Source organism: Gracilinanus agilis, chromosome 3, assembly GCF_016433145.1.
Source record: "Gracilinanus agilis isolate LMUSP501 chromosome 3, AgileGrace, whole genome shotgun sequence".
Lineage (NCBI taxonomy): Eukaryota > Metazoa > Chordata > Mammalia > Didelphimorphia > Didelphidae > Gracilinanus > Gracilinanus agilis.
This window is the reverse complement of record NC_058132.1, coordinates 443,021,138-443,042,362: the sequence shown is the minus strand read 5'-3', so window position 1 is coordinate 443,042,362 and position 21,225 is coordinate 443,021,138. Positions and strand designations below refer to the sequence as shown.

General features: G+C 32.7%; 1 protein-coding gene across 1 annotated transcript in view; it reads right to left on the bottom strand.

Moving 5' to 3' along the window:
• EPHA3 (EPH receptor A3) overlaps window positions 1-21,225 on the bottom strand; it is a 436,551-nt gene that overhangs the window by 93,015 nt on the left and 322,311 nt on the right. The window contains exons 6-7 of the mRNA XM_044666928.1: window positions 8,230-8,354; window positions 688-850 (exon numbers count right to left, since the gene is read on the bottom strand). Coding sequence (XP_044522863.1) covers window positions 688-850; window positions 8,230-8,354 — 288 coding nt within the window. The remainder of the gene's footprint in view (window positions 1-687; window positions 851-8,229; window positions 8,355-21,225) is intronic.

Sequence of the window (21,225 nt, the reverse complement as noted above, 5' to 3'; positions counted from 1 at the left end):
TTTTAATCACAAGAAAGTTATTCCATTAAAAACAAGAAATTAGAAAATAAAATTTACCACTAGGAGAAATTGGGTTTTACTGTATTAAATGCTTAAGTTATTCAATTTAGGAAATGCTTGTCAATATAGAGGTAGTATAAATTTCAGGTTCAAATGAAATATCTAAAAGTAGGTGATTAATTGAAATGATTAAACAGTTGTGGAAAAAATAATCTATAATCATTAAATGAAATAAATATTTATTCCTTGACCATTAAATTATGATTTAAAGCAAAAGAAAAATCCTCATGGATAAGAAAAATTTTGGTACACAGTTGATTGGGTTAAGCAATAAACCTAGACTATCTGGAATAAGGACCATTTGGATTCTGTTACTTTATCGAACACCTTTCTTTAACACAAGTTTCTGGCTAACCAAGAAATATATTTATTCCAGGAGGGGAAATATGATCAGGTAGAAAAAGGAGGGAAAACCCACCTGTTATAGTTCCCCATATATCCCTCAGAGCAGATTTTAATTGAAAAGATAAAATATAAAATTCCATACTACTATTACAGTAAATGACAGATCATAAATAGTTACTGAACATCACATTTACTGAAGTCTGGAAGGGAATGAAACTAACCATTCCAGTTGATTTAAAACTACATACACAAACATTTAAAATCAGTTGAAATGATACGTACAATCTGGACTAGTTTCAAACTCAAACTTGCGGCTGTTGGTCCCATATCCAGCTGCTGTTCGGGCTCGGATTTGGAAGACATAAGTAGTATCAGGTTTGAGGCCATTGAGAGTAACATTCGTGCCTCTAGCCCTCAGAATGGTATAACTTGTCTCTTGCTCCTGCTTTGAGGTAAGAAATAACCACATTAAAACCTAATCTTTGTAACTATAGGAAATTATATAAAGTACCCCTTTCTCAAATATACATAGAAGTGAGACAAATTTATAAAAATAAGATCTATTTCCAATTGATGAATGATTAGAGGATATGAACAGGCAGTTTTCTGAGGAAGAAATCAAAGGCATCAATAGGCATAAGAAAAAAATGCTTTAAATCACTAATAATTGGAGAAATAGAAATAAAGACAACTCCAAACTAACTCATAGCCTTCAGACAAATTAAGGCAACCAAAAAAAGGAAAGGAAAATGACAAATGCTGGAGGAGATGTTGGAAAACAAGCAAACTAATTTGTGAGTCAGTGAACTAGTTCAACCATTCTGGAAAGTGATGTGGAACTGTGCATATCCTCTGACCAAGTTATATCACTACTAGGTCTTTATTCCAAGGAGTTCAAAGAAAAAAAAAAAGAAAGGACCTATATGTGCCTATATTTTTAGAGCAACTGTTTATAGTATCAAAGAACTGGAAATTGAGGGGACACCTATCAAATGGAGAATAGTTGAACATCCTGTAGTACATGAATGTGAAGGAATACTATTGTGCTGTAAGAAAAGAAGAGGGGGGCTTCAGGGGAAAAGAAAACCAGGAAAGTTTGTATGAACTGATGCAAAGTAAAATGAACAGAAACAGAGAAATTTATACAGTAAAAACAACATTGTAAAGATAATCAATCTTGGAAGATTTAGCTCTGTTCAACACATAAATAATCACAATTCCAAACAATTCATGATAAAACAAGTTATCCTCCTTCAGTCAGAGAAATAATGGATTCAGATGCAGTTTGAAGCACATTTGCACCTTCCTTTCTTTTTCTTGGTTTTAAAAAATGTTTCTAATTTGGAAATGTGTTTGCATGGCTATCCATATTTGTATTTCTTGCCGCTCATTGATTAGGGAGTGTGTTAGGAGAGAATTTGGAACTAGAAAAAATCTCTGTAATCTGAAAAATTAAACTATTTTTAAATGGCTTCTTTATATTTCTTTGCGCATACTGCAAAACAGAGCATGGCTCAGAGAATGTTGCAATCCACAACCAAGAATGAATTTTTCAAGATATAATCATTCTTTCATATTAGGTTGCTAGATTTTTCTAATTGTAGAATTTTTTTAAAAAATCTATGATTGTGCCACTAATAGCATTTCACTTTGAAGAAATAGAGATTTTTGCATGAAGCTATATGTAGAACATTTTCTCATTATTAAAGGTTTACTATTGAATCAGTTAGCATGTTCAATTGAAGAAAAAAATCTAGACTCCTCTGGATCTTGTTTCAAATCTGATGCAATTCTAAAATTTTTAGTTCAACCTCTGCCTCCTCGTTTAAAAACTTACATTCATATGTTAAAGCATGGTTGGTTTGCTTGTAGGAAAACAATGACTTACAGAGGGTAAAGTGACTTGTCCAACTTCACACATCTTATAAGTATTAAGGACAGGGCTGGAAAGTTGGTCTGAAATGAATGCAAGCCCCACTCTTTTTGTTATACAAATGTGCCCTCTCAAGGAAACACAGGTTATTCTTATAGATTATCTTTGCAAACTTGTAAAATTCTACACAGGTTGCACAAAAATTTCCTTCCATATATGTATATTGTCTCCTTCATTAGCATGTAAGTACCTTGAGGACAGACTTTTTTTTTGTTTTTGTCTTTCTGTAAGTGCCTAGATGAGTGCCTGGCACAAATGAGTTACTTAGTAAATGTTTATTGGTGAACTTATGTATTGAAGTACTAGGAGAGAGGATCACTCTTTCTGATAATGAAGCAAGTTAAAATGAAGGAATGAAGAAAAGAAAAAAGCATTTATAGCACCTACTATTTGCCAAGCAAGAACCAAAGCACAGGTGTTGATACTATAATCCCCATTTTATAGCTGAAGAAGTTGAAGCTGAAGAAGCTGAAGAAGTTTAAGTGACATGTCTAGAGGCCAGATTTATCTCAAGTCTTTCTTGATTCCTTGACCAGAATCATATCCATTACCAGTCATCTGCCAATGGAATGAGTACCACATTTTGGAGTCAGGGAAACTGTATTCAAAGCCTGTGCTTTGCTAGTTTATCCTTGAATAAGTTACTTAACCTCTCTGAATCTCAGTTTCCTCATCTATAAAATGAAGGATAGAATGAGAGAATCCTTAAAGTTCTTTATAGCACTAAATCTATGATTCTATGCCTGTAATATTGTTATAACCGTGATAGAGCTTAGCCTGCATCCTTGTTCCTTCTAGTGGGTGTCATGTTTAAGGCATTTTCAGTACTACATGTGCTCTAGATCTTTCTAAAAGGCATAAATGGTTGCAGGCACCTGGTGAGCCTCTGGGATTATTTCTAGTAGGGAGTCTGTGTCAAAGTTGATGGGTTACTCAGCTGGAAAAGCACCTATTCAATATCCTTAAAAGAATAAACAAAATTTTGCCCTTGCTGTTTCTTACATTCATAGAGAGAAGACTGTGAGCTCTCTCTTAAATTTCTAAGTAAGGAATTTCTCTCCTCCTCTCCTCTCTCTCTTCAAAGCTACAAGAACTACACATGTATGGCAGCAAACACATTTTGTTGACTCTAAATTTGGCATGGGTGTCTTATTTCTGGGACCTGTTTTCCTTTGTGTTTATTCCCTTGAGTAGAACAAAGATCTGAAGATGGATGTCCCTAACTTTAGTGCCTACCTTGTGAGTTCAAAGACCTAGAAAATCTCAAGAGTTCTAAATTCGAGTTGCCCAGTGGAATCTTTTTCCTCCATATATACCATTTTTGGGTAAGATGACCACCATCAGGAAGATAAATCATGCATGCCTTGCTGGCCAGACATATGAACTTTGGTTGAGTTGCTGCTTAGATAAGGTAGGTTGAGGTGATAATAAAACATGTTCAGCAATCCTATGAGACTCTATTACCACTTCCTACACTAATAAGACCTCAGAGTAGTTCATAGGATTAGGAAAAGATTCATCATCTAATTGTGTCACTCCTTTATGCCTTCATGAAACTAGGGCAAGATGTCTATGGCTAGAAGGATGTTTGCTCCATTTCTTTTCCTTAACTCACTTTGAAATCTATGTAGTGAGTATGTAGTGAGTACTAATAACATCTCTAGTTGCCTACACAATTTGGTTAAATATCATTTACAAGGGGAAAAAAAGAAAGGGAACATCAAGGAGAGAAGAATATATGTATACAACCCAAAGTTTGGCTTCCTATATTAATCTTTTGCTATCCAGATATCAGGAAGTAGAGAAATTAATCCTTTCAGTTAAGTGATTATAACCTGTATAAAAATATTGAAATGTTTTGTGACTTCAACTAAATCAATAAATGTAAAGGAGTCGCATTGGACTAGGGGTTCTCAACTTGGCTAACATTTAATCTTAATATTATGCATAGTTTAACAAAGGAATAGAGACAATGTTTTATTATCCTATTGAAATATTTTAAAAGTAGCAGTTTTATTGGAAAATATGTTTTAAGTTAAAATTTTCTTTGTGAAAACTAATCTATTTTATTTTACATTGATATGCATGGTAAATTCTAGAATACATTTCTTTTCATACAAAGACTAGGAGGGTTTATGGACCAAAAAAAGCATGAGAAACCTGGCTTTTTATAGTTTTTTAGATTCATTCTAGTTCTTATATTCTATCAATATTTATTTACTTAGCGTCTACAATCAGTAAAGCATCTTCTACAAACTGTCTATAACATGGCTGAATAAGGTTCTTTCTTACATGGAAATCAAAGTAAACAACTCTCTTAGGAAATTAAAAAGATTTTGCTTTACAAACTGTTTTCATATAGTTTCCTTAAAAATATAAATTGGTTAGGGAAACTAGGAAGCATAGCTGATAAAGCATCTGGCCTAGAGTGAGGAAGACTTTCCTTATTTGACAAGGGAAATCTTTGATAGTTGGATTTCATTGCAAAAATAAGCAAAATCCACAACATTTTGGTTGATTTAAGCTAATGCCTCATTTCTACCAGCCAATAGCTTTGTGACCTCAGGCACTAAGAAGTTCTATAACTTCTCTGAGTCTCATCTGCTTCCTCATCTACAAAAGGAATGAACCAGTTTATTACTCAAATTCTTCTTTGTTCTGAAATTTGATAATTCTGTTGCTATGATTCTGCAAATATAATAATTTGAATATAGGAAGCAACACTTGATAGATTATGACTTGAGAAGAGAAGAGATACCAGAAATGATTCAGTGCCAGAATAGCTGAGAACTCAGGGGAATTCGGTTTTCCTAATTGGAACATATGTTTCCAAACTGTTTATTTTATATACATGCAAACACTGATATAAACAAGTGCATTGAATATCATCAACCTCAAAGCTGTATATTTTGAAAGAAAAAATAGGAAAAATTGGCTATCGAACCCTAATGAGTAATCCTAATGAGCTGAGAGGCTGGAAACACCATGCACTAGAACTTCAGAGAACTATGAAACTGTTTAGTTAGGAATTCTACATCAGATTGTCCACCAAATTTTTAAATTGTGGCATAACTCCCCCCAAAAAAAGCAGAGATCCTATTACAGTCATTTCCTTGTGTGAAACAGGAGTTGGACCTCTATATATTTTGCAGAAGGTACTATTACTATGTGACATATTAAGATTGTCATTTGAGTTCATCTCCAGAAAAATTATAGACATTTATTTCACAGGAGTATTTGTTTCCATTAGACATAGTAATTTCCAAATGAGTTGCAGACTACTTTAAAAACTAAGCAAAACAAGATCAAATGGCTGGAAGAAAGATCTGTGGACTCAAATATTTCTCATTTTCACATAATGTCCCACAATACACCTTCCAGAAACCTGATGGATGATAACTTTCAGGAAATTAATCAACTCTATGTGGCCTGTTCAATAAAATAAGCTTCTGATCTTCTATTCCAGAAAGATCAAGAAACAGAATTAAAAGCTCAATTTCCATTTATCTCTAGGTCAGATTCAATAAAGTTTTTATTTTAAATGTTTAAGATGTTATACATGACATAACAGGAAAAAAACACTACTCTTAAAATTCAGAGGAAGCAAGTTCTAATTTTGACTTTGTCTCCTTGAATATATTAATTTGTCCCTCTACTTTTTTATTTTAGAATATGGATTTTAGCAACAAAATTAGGATATACTTGGAAAAGTAAACAAAAAAATTACCAAGAAAACACAATACATTTTTGGCAGTTGGAATAGTGTAAAAAGTACTGACCTGAATTAAGTTTCTAATTCTGGATTTACCACAAACTTGCTATATGACTTTGAACAAGTAATTTAACCTTCTCTGAGCTTGAAAAATATTGGACTAGATGATCTCTAAAGATCTTTCCTACTCCATCTTTCCCTACTCTAAGCCATAATATACTTGGAAAATCATTTGAATTAAACATTGAAAATTTTCAAATTATTGATACTATTATTTTGGATGTGTTAATATTATTGGATCTCTTTACAGTCTCATAGTATTTCTACTAAGGAGATATTTAAAGGGATATAATGATATGGGGAATTGTCTGTGATTTCATCAGTGTCAAACCACAGTGTGTCTATTTCTTCAATCAGCTCAGATCAAATATTGAAAAGGGAAGAAGTTTCTACACTATATGACTTAGTAGGTGTGTTCAGAGAAGGTGCTTAAGGCACACACACACACAAAAAAAAAATTAAATGGATTTTCCCAGAGTTACAAAGCTTGTAAGTGTCAGAGGTGGGAAATAAACATAAATTTCTCTGACACCAAGTCACTCTATCCATGATATTATAAGAAACATCTTCTGAATATCTTAAAACTTTGCAAAAGATCAATGCCATAGAAGAAACAAATGGAATCTGATTTCAAACTGAAACATACCATTTTTCACTTTATTTCCTCCATTAATTTTTCTCTATGTATTATATGATAATATATGCACAACCTATAGCATATTATATGCCTTACTGGAGGAGGGTAAGAGGGAGAGAAAATATGGATTGCAAAATATCAGAAAATGAATACTAAGAAATTGTATTGACATTTAATCTGAAAAATAAAATAAAATGCATTATTAAAAATTTTTGCAGAAGAGAAGAAATTGACAAATGAATCATTTTTGTCTTAGTAAATTCTCAAATAAATGATTATATTACCAAATCAAGAATGTAATCAATGGCATAAGACATTTTTAAAAGGGAAATATATATCTTACAAATTATTTGCATGAACATGAGGTAATTTGACAACTCTTGGTGTCATTTTAACACCTTTGCTTATAATATTGAAGATAATCTTAAATCAAGAAGAAATAATTATTTTAAACAGTGAGGAAATGTCTGTATAATTTGTCTAGGCAAGCATATCTATACTTCTCTAATGGCATTGTCTATTGCATCATAGAAGCAGAGAAATCAATAAATCCGAGACAAAAAAGGGTTTTAGGTTCATAGTGGAAGGGACTTATGTACTCCCTCCCTCTTCCACCATTCTGTAGGTAAAGAAACTAAAGTCAAATAACTTTAACTAATTTACCCAGGGATTCAAAAGTAATTAAAGGAGAGGATTGTAACTCAGATCCCCTCACTACAGAAGCAGGCCTCTTTCCATTATATCACCCTGACTTAGGGATCACCTATCCTGAGCCTCTTATTTTATAGATGAAGAAAGTGATGTACAGAATGGATGAAGTTTCTTGTTCAATTAGCCCATGACAGTCAGTGAGGTTTCAGGTCTCCAAGTCCAGCATTCTTTCCATTCTACCAAATTGCCTTATTTTATTTTTAATTGGGAAAAAAATCTTTCCCCTCTAATGTTAAATATGTATTACAAACATGAAGTTTAAAAAATTGCCTTCTACAATTAACAGATTTTGGTCACAAGACAGCATGTAATTGAACAATGCTCTTGGTCGTTTTCTCAAAGATATAGATAAATATACACATATACATGCACACATACACACATGTGTTGATACATATGCACACATACATGTATGCATGTTACATGGGTGTACCTGTATACATATAATGATAGAGTCCTGAAGTAAGCCAAATTTTGAGAACTAGACAAGTATGATATGATAAAATGGATAGAAAATTGGAATGGGTGTCAAGACACCCGAGTTCCAGTTCTAGTTCTTTCCTGGGATTAGGCAGTTGGAGTAAACAGTAGCTAAAACTCTGAGGATATAAAATGAAAGATTATACTGGGTAATCTACAAAATCTCTTCTTACTCTATGATTCTAACATGAAAACAATGTATTTTTTTCATTAAACCCTCATTATATTGCAAAGGCATGGTATCTAAGAAAGTAGCTCCCTTCCCTTTACTATTAACCTTTTATTTCTCACCTTTTCATAGTACTTGACCTCATAGTCCAGGATGATTCCATTAGGATGTTCAGGTTCTTGCCAAGATAACGAGGCACTGTTTCTGGATGTCCGGTCCTTTCTAATTATTGTGACAGGTGATGGAGCTGCAAAGGGAGATTGGAGGAAAGGGTAGGGGGAGGATGAGGTGGGGGGAAAGGAGGAGAGCAAAGCAAATGGAGTTTATCACTGTTCTAATCCTTGGCAAGGAGGCATTGTTTCCATTTAAAAGACTCTTGAGTATAAATCTGGCCCCATATCAAGACTCAGCAGCTGGATTCTGGTCCTGGTACAAATGCCTTGAAGCAAACTGGCCTGAAGGAAAATGAGCTGAAATTTTCTGTAACTGGTGGACTAGTGGCAAGTAAGCAGATGTTTTCAATCTGCTACCATAATGTAAGCAATGAAATACATTTGATATATTAAAAAAAGAACAAAACAACAGGACTACCTATTTGTTATAATGTTGCAACATTATTATTACCAGATTCCCTAGTTCATTGATAACATTTTCATATGCAACTTTACAACAGGACTGGAATATATTATATGTAAGGATTCCCATGATATTCATAGGTAATAATAATATTTATTATAATGTAGAAAATAAATGATTCATGACATGATCCTGTAAGTCCTTACTTCTGATGCAAATTTGTCATAAGTAAAACTATATATTGCAAAACAGATAGAAAGGAAAACATCCACTGTAGTCCTAATCTGGCTCATCATGGCATGGAAATGGTCCCAGGTTTTTGAAAGCCGTTTCCGCAGGTCACAAACTCTGGTGGAGTCTATGAAGCTGAAAGGGCATACAACAATTATCTGCCAGCAGTCTTTTCTAAGAATCAGCCTAATACAATTCATAAAGGGTCAGTACCAGAGGGTTGGACAAAATGTAATTACTATTTATTTTTGTTGGCCATAACAACTCATAAACTCTGTCTGCTAAGGCATATAAATGTTGTCACTCAGGTCTACAGGGAGAATAGATACTATCAATGTGATTGTGGAGTTGATACATAATGGAAACTCAAAAGGAATTTTGTAACCTATTCTAAAGATTTCCTTTTGATAAAATGCTGTGAGTTAGGATATTGATGGAACTTGGCAGATGTTAACCCTCCACACTCTCACAATGTCAGCAAGACTGCTTAGCAGGGAAGTTCTGTTGCAGACCTGAAGCAATTTAAGTCACTTTTGGTCCCCGATCAATAGATTTGGAATTCAGCTGTAGACACTTTGGACAAAAGAGATGTAAAAGTAATTTTTGAGACTTTGGCAAACAGCTCTTGAATATTTTCACATCTATTTATTGGTAGCTTTTATGCATTTCTATGTTCTAGAATGCTTTTAAACTACCTTAAGAAATGCTTCTTTCTGAGGTTATTGGAATATGGTTTTTAAAATTAAGTTTATTTAAACAATATGAGTATGATTATAAAACACTTTATACAAATAAGTCAGATTTAAATAACTGAAGACATATTCACTGTTTATGGTATGATTTTTTTTTAAAAAAAAGGACTATTTGTCTAAACTCTCTAGCTCTGAGAAATCCATTGTATCAGGTTTCAGGACAACTACCCAAAGAGAAGTAACAAGGCAATGAATGACTTGTCAGTTTATCGTTTTATCTGGCGATTTCATAGCATTGTCGAGAAAAGAAGTCATAGGTTACATATATCACCTCCACATCATCAAAAATACAGCATATAAAAGTAACAAATAATAAATGAGACTCAAAACTTCAGACTGCATAACAAATTATTTAATATTAATTGTGTTTTCTTTATTATTTGAAGAACATTTTGAATTATATAAATTGTTCTTAAATTAGCAGACAGAGATACATAATTAACTCTATCTTTCTGATCTAGTGGACAGCAAACAATGACCCTTTTGTTTTCTCTTAAGAAATAAAAGGGAGGTGGCTTTGAAAGTCTTCTAACTTCATTATCTTTTGGTTCACTTTGAGTGTCAAAAGGGAATTGGATATTTTTGTTACTTTCCTCAGATCAAGTCTTTGTTCAGTCAAAAGAGTGAACCAACCCCTCAAGGTAAGAACTCAAGAGATCTTAATAAGGCTTATAATTCTCATTCTTTATGGCATCAAATCGTATCCTTAAATGAATGGAGCGCTAAATATTTCTGTAGTTGATTAATTAATCACATATAGCAATTTGTCTCATTTTGGTATGGAAGTGGTTATAATTTCTCAGAGACTATTGCTTTGTTAAATTGTATCAACTTGAGATAAAGGCACCCTCATTTTCAAGGAACTTTTCTGTTCTCTAGTATGAGAGAACATTGAAATATATAAGATAAATAATATACATAAATTAAATATAATGTTTTGGGGAGTGAGGATATTAGCAGATGAGCAGATTGGGAAAGATTCCACAAGTAAGTTGTTGTTTGAACTGAGCAGTAAAAGATATAAAGAATCCTAAAAGACATAAGTTAAGACAGAATGTATACCAGGCATGACGGTCCTCCAAGATAGGTGCAAAGAAATGGGAAATGGAGTGTTCAATGTGAAGAAAAACAATAAGTCTACTTTTTCTGGTTTGCAGTGTGTTTAAAAGGGACTAATGTATAAAAATGCTATAAAAGTAGGTTGGACCAGGCTCTAAAAGGCTTTAAAGGCCAAAAGAAAGGTTTATAGTAAGTCATCAAGGCACATTGGAAACAATTGAAGTTTTTTATGTATCAGAGTAGAATGGTCAGACCTATTACTCTATAGGAAAATAATTTTGTAAACTGGGTAGTAGATGAGCTGAAGTCCTGAGAGACTTGAATCAGGGAGACTAAATAGGCAGGTTCTGCAATAATCGAAGTAAGAGGTGATAGAATCCTGAACCAAGCTGGTAGCCACATGAGTAAATAGAAGAACTGAAATTCCAGGAATGTTGCAATAATAGAAACAAAATTTTTCAAATTATTGGACATTTAGGATGAGAGTGAACAATTAGGTAAAACTGAATGGATTGGTAGTATTGCCTTTCACAAAAAAGAAAGAAACATAAAACAGTAACTAGTCTAGTCGTAAAGATAATGAAATCTGATTTTAATGTATTGAGTTTGAAAGGTCTCTGAGAGAGTTTGAAATGTCTAATAGGCAAGTGGTAATGTGAGACTAATGCTAAATAGAAAGACAAAAGCTAAATATATAGACCTTGGTGTATATATAGAGCACTGGATAGAAAATATTGTGACTCATGAGGACATGAAAGTAAGAAAACACAGAGAGAGAATACAAGAAAGTCCAGGTTGGAGCCTTGGGATACACTAAGAAAATGAGATGCATAATGCCCCTACAAAGCATATTGAGCATTGCTTACATTGGTTGAAGGAAAACAAGGAGAGAACAGTATAATGAAAGCCAAGAGAAGAGAGAGTATCCAAGACAGCATGACCAAAAGGGTCAAATGTTACGGAGTTGAAACAGAAAAGGCAAACAGATTCGGCAGTTATCACTGTTAACTCTGTAGAGGATAGGTTCGGTTGAATTATGAAGTATGAATTCAAATTGCAAGTGGTTTAGATGTTTGTAAGAGGAGCTGACCGTGTTTAGAGTTTTTTCTAGGATTCCAGCTATAGAAGGAAAAAATGTTCCAGGATAATAGCCTCTGGAAATAGTAGGGTCTAGTGAGGGCTTTGCTTTTGTTGTTGTTTGTTTTAAGGAGAGGATCCCTTTAGACATATTTATAGGCAGCAAAGAATGAATAAAATATATATCAAGTAAAAGCCAGAGATTAGTAAGGGAGATAATCTGCTGAAAGAGTTGGGAGGAGATAGGATTACAGAAATATGTAAACAAGTTATCCTTGATGAGAATGACCACTGATTTATTAGAGAATGGAGTAAAAGAAAAGAGAATGGCAAGTACCTAAAAAGATTTTTGAGATATCAAGAAAGGGAATCTTACTGTCAATGGCTTCTATTTTCTCAGTAAAGTATGACAAGAGGTCATTAGCTGAGAGGACAGGTGTGGAGAGGGAAGAATAGGAGGTTATAAGAGAGAAGAGAAAGTTTGAAATAGCTACTAGAAGGACTGAGATAAAGAATTAATTAGCCATCTAGGTGGTACAGTGGATAGAGCACTGGATCTAAAATCAGGACAATATGAGTTCAAATTCAGCCTCAGACATTTACTAATTATGTGATCCTGGACAAGTTATTTAACCTCTATCTACCTCAGTTTCCTCAATTGCAAAACGAGCACCTACATTTCAGTGCTGCTCTGAGGAACAAACACAATAATATTTGCTGAGCACACAGACAATCAATAAATACTTGTTATCTCCCTCTCTCCCATTAGTAAAATGATTGTCTTGCTACAAGGGTACAGAATTTTATAGATTTATGATTTTGTTCTCAATTAGATAATGAATTCCTTGAGAGCAGAGATCATGTCCTATTTATCTTTTTACTTTCTTCAGCACCTAAACATAATGATTTCTCATAGCAGACATTAAATAAATGTAATGTTTAGGAGGTAATGTATATTTTTTAAGCCTTGGCTCCTACTGCTAGTGAGGCATTTGTTAATACTATGATAAGTCAGAATTTTTTTCAGAAACAAATTATTTGCTAAGCAGAGATAATAACATCCATCTTACCTATGCCATGGAGCAATGTGAACAACTAAACACGTCAATACTTTATAGCATCCATGATATCATTGATGCTATTTCCTTCTTGATGCGGAAGAGTTTTGGGGCAATTTTTTTCATCTTATTTCATAGATCATCCATAGAAGATCCCATTTAATATACTGTGGCCTTCTTCCAGGACTCTTTACTTTTGAAAGTACCAAAGTGGTAGCATTTTGACTATACATTTGTTATCCTTTGCTCATAGTACCTAATTGAGCCACCTCCTTTTCTGATCATACATTTCCTCTCTGACATCCTTTACAAAGAGGTAATTATTACATAGTGGCTAGAGACCTGGCCTAAGAGTGAGGAAGACCTGCTTAAACTTTGCCTCTGATAAATCCTAGCAATGTGAACCAGTACAAGTTACACAGGAATGCAGAGCTCCCAGGAACTCTTTAATAACAGTTATCTTTATATAGTACTTATTATTAAAAATGATGAGGGCCGAGATCAAAAGGAAGAATAGTATTTTAATAAAAGCCATGCTGATAGAGATAAACTGACCACGCGCCTATAAGAAACCTATTCCAACCTCACCTCAGCCATTTTCCTTCCTCTCTATTGGAGCTCAGGTAACTAAAGAGGAAGTTCCAAGTCACTCCCCCTACTTAAAATAGTCCCTCACCTTTAATACATCATCCAAAACAGGAAACCCATGAAACCCGTTGGACCACGGGAAATGTAGTTTTAAGGACCCCCACAGGTCCACAGAAGTTTGTCAAACACTATATTGAGGTTCAATCCTTCCAAATAGAACCCCAGGTGATTTTTAACTAACACATACTTTAAGGTTTGTCAAGAATTATATATAGATTAGCTCATTTGATCTTTCCACATTGAAGATGCTATTATTGTTTCCATTTAAAGAAGATTCATAAATAATGCAAAGCAAAGCAATAAATTGTAATATATCATATCATATCAATTCACCTAGTTATATAAGTTGCACAGTAGGTGTCATGTGCATTGGTAGAAGAAATTCTCTCCCTGAGGGATCCTTATACAAATGAAATCAAATGTCCAGTCAGAAAGGAAAAGAAAAGGAAAAAAAAGAAGAAAAGGGAAGAAAAAGGAAGAAGGGAAGGGAAAGGAAGAGAAGGAAAGAAAAGGAGACATCATTGGAAATATACAGCAGCTTATGTACACCTACCAAGTCACATATTTCTCCAATGCATTTTGGATAACATGCAACTTTAATTTTTTAGAGATTGGGGCATTAAATGATTTGCAACTCATAGAGGAGAGATAATTTGTAATGAAAAGATGAGCCTTTGCACTAGGGAGCATTTTAGGATAATTAACAACATTAAACAGTTTCCCACATGTAGTATTATTCATTTCTAGGCCCAACTCCTAAAGTATTTAATATCCCTATTCCAAATAAATGAATATTCTCACCAAACGTGCTTTCCTTCTGCTCTTTGTACTTCATATTTCATTTCACACCCCTTTACCTTTGTACAAGTTATTTCTCATGCTTGGAATGTTCTCCCTTCTTACTACTTCCTCTATTAACACTAAGTAAGGTTCATCTCAAGTAACACTTCCTAAGAAAAGCTATTTCTGATTTCTCTCAGTGGTTAATGACTCCCCCCTCCCAATTTTTTCATGAATCTTTAAGTGAAGAAAACCTTTCTTGAGTTCCTCAATAAAGTTTATGAAATTTACTAAATGAAGAACTTTGTTTGAAAGCACCCAAGGGATCATAGATGATTCTAAATAACAACAACAAAAAAAAGAACAAACAAAAGAGTCTTCAAATTCTGTCAAAATTATTTTTACATGGTGTATCACACTACTTAAGATACTCCCCATTTCAACAATTTAATATACAATTCTCCTGAGCCTATATATTAAGATACATATGCTCCCAGAAGAAAATTTTGCTTCTTCTACAGAAACTACTACTTTCATAACTCTTAAGTATCATCTTTCTTCTCTGATTATATTGAGCAATTGATTTTAAGATAAATCATGTTTTACTAAAAGTTGTCTTTCTATGTATTCTTTTTTATCTTGTTTAGAGTAGTTTTATTTATTTATATTTTAATTTTTAAATTTAAATTGTATTTATTTATTTATTTTTAGAAAAAATTTTTCCATGGTTACATGATTCAGGTTCTTGCTCTCTCTCCCCCTACCCCTCACCCCCCCAGTAGCCAACACACATTTCCACTGGTTTCTTCCTGTGTCATCAATCAAGACCTATTTCCATATTATTGATAATTGTTCTAGGGTGGTCATTAAGAGTCACCATCCGAATCATGTCCTTATCAACTCATGTATTCAAGCAGTTGTTTTTCTTCTGTGTTTCCACTCCTGTAGTTCTTCCTCTGAATGTGGGTAGCATTCTTTTCCAAAAATCCCTCAGACTTGTCTTGGGTCATTGCATTGCTGCTAGTACGGAAGTCCATTACATTAAATTTTACCACAGTGTATTTCTATGTATTCTTAAACTACATTTCATATAAACCTAATCTTTTAAAAATATTCTAAGAAATTAATTATCTTAGTTGAATTCCAAATAAATATGCACATGATGCTATAATTTTCCTATTGATAAAAAGTTTATTATAGCTTGAGCCAATTATAATATTTTATTGATATAATGATAAAAATGAACAGCATTTACTTCCAAAAACATATTAAATACCTTCTATGTACAAGCACAAGTATATAAAGCTGTATAATATAATAGAAAGATGCTGAATTTGTAATGCATAGCATCTTGCTTTAATTTCTGGCTCTTTATGGATAGATAAGTGCCAGATTCAGAGTCAGCCCCAATTTGATCCCTAGTCGAAATCTCTATTAGCTATGGAACTCTGGCCAAGCTGCTTAATCTCTCATTGCCTCAGTTATTTCATCAGTTAAATGGGGATAATAAAAGCACTTACCTACAAAGTTTTCTATGAAGATCAAATGAGGTAGCATGAGAAAAGTTCTTAGCAAACCTTAAAGTGTGATATATATCATTTATAATACTTATTATTGTTATTATTTTATTATCCTTTCATGAACTTGGTTAAATCATTTAACTTTTCTGTGCTTCGATATCTTCAAAATGTTGAAGATATTGATATTCAATATATTGGCCTAGCTAATTGATAAAGTGGATCCTAGTTTTCATTCCTCACATCTCCTGTATAGATATGAAAAATTTAGAAAGACATAGCTTCCACTCTTCTTATGATCATAGTCTATTCATAACTGAAAGAAAATTGCAATATTAAAATGAAAACATCGCAGGCTACTTTTTGTCCTGTTTACTACCTCTGCACTGAAGATTTATTTATAAATAATGTTTTCATATAAACTAAACTCTAATCCAACCCTTGAAGTCTAGGACTTCCCCCAAATAATTGAATCCTTCCCAATAGTATAATCTCAGAGGGTTATAATAAAACCTAAAAAGGTGGGATTTTGTTGTCTTTGGAGTTTACGGACCTAGATATTAATTCATGTTTTGCTAATTGCTGCCAAGCCAGAAGCCTGTCACTTAGACTTCAATTTCTTCATCTGGAAAAAAAATTGTGAATATTGTCAAGATGATTTCAAAGATCCTATATGTCCTTCAGATAACAATATAGCAAGTAGACCTGATAGTTTGGCTATGGGTTATTAGAAAGGGAAGGAAGGAAGGGAACAAGCATTTATTATGGATTTATTATGTGCCAAGTATTTTATATATATATATATATATATATATATATATATCACTTGATCCTCATAACAAACTGATAAGTGCTATTTTTATTATCATTTTATAGTAAAGAAAACATTTAAGTGACTGACTATCCCAGGGTCAAACACATAAATATCTGAGACTTCCTTTGAACTCAAATCTTCCTGACTCCAATCTAAACACTCTATCTGCTGAGCCACCTAGGTGCCTCTATGGAAACCATGGATGGTTGGAAAGTTAATATTAAAGGTAGGATAGAGCTCATGCCTGAACCTTAGAATAGTCATCTCAAAAAAAATTTTTTTTGATCATATACCCTTATCAGTAAAAAAAAATTAAACATAAATTAGCATAGATTCCCCAATATGGCACATTTATTTGCAATGTATTGACCTATTTATTTAAAAGTCATTTACATGTAGTATATATGTTTACATATACATATAATTACATCCTGCTACACATATTATGTATATGTTATGTATATTATAAAACTTATGCAACATAGAAATATTAAAAGAATGAGGAAAAGGTGAAATGTTTAATCCTAGGACCAATTGAGAATTTCCTGAGGAGATTGACATTGTCAGAAATAAACTCTAGGAAAATCATTGCGTCAGCTATGTAGAAGATGAATTAGAAAGGGAAGAGGCATGACTCAGGTAGATCAATTGTAGATGGTAGAGATTATTAGGGCAGGAAACTAGAATGATGGCTGTTTAAGTAAAAACAAGGGAATGTAGGCAATGCTATGGAAGGTTGAAAGTAAAAGGAAGAGAATTTGAGGTGGGTATTGAAATAAGGGATGGTATAGCTATGTTTTAATAACAAATAGAAATAATAGGTGGAATAGTTGTGTTTTAGGCAAGGATATAGTTGTCTATGGTGGGGAGTATAGGCCCTCTTTGGTATTCTGATAAAGCCTATCGACCTTTTTTTAGAATAATATTTTAAAATATATTAAAATTATTATGAATTACAAAGGAAGAAAATTACATTGAAACAAAGATACAAATTTTTTCCTATCCAAGTTCTTGACCTCATTGGGCATCTATAGATCCCCAGTTAAAAATTCCTGATCTGGATGATTGTTTTTTTTTTCTATTTCTAATACACAAATAGATTTAAACCATACCATGGCATCTTGAACTAATTTGATACATTAATTTTACCAAGATCATTCCACAAGCATTGCCTCTACAGATAACTCTAGTAGTCACAGTACTTGAACTCTAATACATTGCTGGGAATATATCCACAAAGTAGTTTTAAAAGACTCTTTTGTCTAGTTATCTGGAAAGAAAACAGATTTTCTCTCTTATGTTAGTGTAACCTGAACCATTTACTTCCCTAATGGAATAACAATGGAAAAATATTAACAAGGGAAAAGAAAAGCAAAAACTAAACAAACCCTTTTAAATGATATGACTGGGGCAGAAGTGAGATTTCTGCCTCACATTTTTTTGCATTAGAATTACAGATGTGACATTTCTAATTTTCAGTGCAGACCCAGAAGTCATTGCTATTTAATTTGGCATCCTTCCTCCCTTCCTTCTTCTCCTTCTAATAATTACTACTATTATTTTTGTTCACAAAAAATAGATCCTATCTTTGGAAATAAAATGTCAATACTCCAAATAGCAAATCCTAGAGGAAATGGTTTGTTTTGTTTGTTTTTAATAGATCCTTCCACTTTTAGTTTAGGGAATTTCTAATGAGTCTCTGAGGTATCACTGAGGTTCAAGGAGTTTAAGAAATCAAGGAACAACTAAAAAGAGTTCGGTATTTCTTTTATAAGTGACCTAAAGATTTTTTTCTCAATGGGAAATTCATATAGGATAAAGTAGTGAAAGTTTTTATTTTTGAATTATATGTAACTTTAAATTAAATTTTTCTTCTTTTTCAATTTGTTAACAATTTTAAGACCATTTACTTTGTAACTTTCTCAGTTTTTCTCAGACCACCATTCCATATTTCTAATGGAGCTCCCATCAGTTAAGGAATTGGTTTGCTATTTGGTTTTATATTCATGAATTAAAGAAAAAGATGAATAATAATATAAATCTAGTAATGAAGATAAGTTGGTTTCTATGTTATCAGTTCTAAACTTTACTCAATAAAAAAGAGTTTATATTCATTCCAACTAAAAAAGGCTGCATGATAATTGAACAGTAAAATTAAAATCAAAGCATAGGTAATGATACATTTTCCTTAATTAGTCATTTGTTAGTTCATCCTTAAAATCTTAAAACAAATATTTATTTTCAGATGATTATGTTCTTGAATGTATGATCAGGTGAAGAAGTATCCAATTTGAGGCTGAATGTTCATATCTTACTATCTGAGAATGTTTTAAATTTTTTAAATATTTATAGTTATCTTAAAAATGCATTTACTTTCTGCATGTGTACTTTCAATGGTAAATGATTATTTGCCCACCGGCATAAAATGTCTTCTCTCTTTGGCATATGGCTACATACGCTTTGATTTCAATTTTGTTGTTTGACCAATCATGCGGTAAACAGAACGATGTTGTGACAGCCACATATTCAATTTTTTTGTCTTATATTGCAAAACAGAATATAAATCAAAAGAACATTTACTAGGTTTGATCTAGTGCTGTACTAGCTTATTTCCTTTATGAATAAGAACATTAAACAATTATTGATTAATTCAAGTTCTAATGGGGGGAAATAATAATATTCTGATAAACATTTTACTTTAGGATAAAAAGATTAGAAATTTAAGATGGGTTACATGCTTATCTACCTAAGTATATATTTTTTAAGATCAAAGCTTATATGTGTTTTCCATTGCTGGACAAATTTGTATATATGTCTTGAGTATTTTTGAAAGCTCCAGATTACTTTAAATTACTAGAGAAGATATGTTAAGTGAGATGAAGGCATCTGTGCAAATTTGTCATTGATTATTATTAATTACATTATATTTTCCTACTAGAGTAAGGAAGTATTTGGAAAAATTTATATTTGTTCATGCGAATTTAAGTTTTTTGTGTTTTGTTTTGTTGTGTTTGTGGGGAGACTGTCTTTTATTTCTTGAATGAGAGAATTCAGTGAGATAACTCTGCCAATGCTTGGTAAATTCTTTACAACTATGTTCTTAGTGAGTTGCCTGAGGTACTAAGAATTTAAATAAATTACTGAGAGTCATATAGCCAATATGTGATAAAAGTAATATATGAACCCAAGTCTTGCCGATTCGAGGTCAGTTTGCTAAATACCCTACCACACAGCCTCAGGTTCAGCAGCTATCTTCATCAAAATGGCTTCTCATTGGGCAGTTTCTCTCAATTGTTTTATATAGTTCTTATCCTCCATTCTATTCTTTCTTTCCCTTTTTTAAGTCCTTGGCAAAATGGACAAGGAGGTAACAATAATTCCTTCAAGGGAAATAGCATTCCCTATTGTAATGACAACAGTTCTAGAATTATACTTCTCCAATGAAAAACATGGTGCTTCCACATAAGATGCAAACTTCTTAGGACTAGTATAATAATGAATCCTAAGGTGACATTTTTAAAATAAATTATTTGCAAAGGAAGACCTGCATTAAAGTGCACATGAAAGAGAAAGTGTACAAAAGAAAGAATCTCAAAAGTCATGAAAATGGTGGTTAAAATGAAAGGCTAAACATTTTCACAAATGCTTCATTATTTATTTACACCTATTGTCAACCTGGAAAAGAGATAAGACATGGAGATGAAAGGTCAAAATGACAAATAGTAGAGGGGATGTGAAAAAGAGGAAACACTAATATACAGTTGTGGGAACTGTGAACTACTCTGACCCTTTTGGAGAGCAATTTGGAATCATAATTTATAGAGAGCTATAAAATTGTGTATTTCCTTAAACTCAGCAATACCATTACTGGGTCTGTTTCCAAAGATCAGGAAAAAAAAGAAAAGGATCTATATATTCAAAAATATTTATAGCAGCTATCTTTATGGTAGCAAAAAACTGGAAATCAAGGAGATGTTCATCAATTGGGAAAAGACTAAACAAATTGTGGTATATGGTTGTAATGGAATACTATTGGGCCAGAAGAAATGTTGAGCAAATTAATTTTTCTAAAAACTTGGAAAGAAATAAATGAAATGAGTGAAAAGAGTAGAAACAAGAGAACATTATGTATAGTTATAAATTTAATATTTGAAGAATAATTTTTGAGTGCTCACCTACAGAGAATGAACTGAAAACTGGAAACATAAAAGACATATTCTTTATATTTTACTGGATGATGCCTTCTATGGTATGGGGAGGGAACAAGAGGGACTGAATAAATAAATAAAATGAAAAGATTTTTTAAAATTTTAAGAGATGTCACATAGATATATTAAACTGAAAAAAATAAAACCATTCCTAAAATAATTTTCTTAAAATCTAAATTTCTACCTTGGAAAAATAGTAATAAAGAAAGAAATCATAGGAGAATCATAGATTAACATGTTTTGTTTACTTATTATGATGAAACTTTTTTTCTCTCCTAAAAGTCTTTGAATGAATCTACACAGGCAGAAACAATGTATTCCTGAGGGTGGGCCTGGTTGTTTTGTGATTTCAACATGAAATGAAAGTAGCCCAGAGTCAGTCATTTCAACTTTCTTCC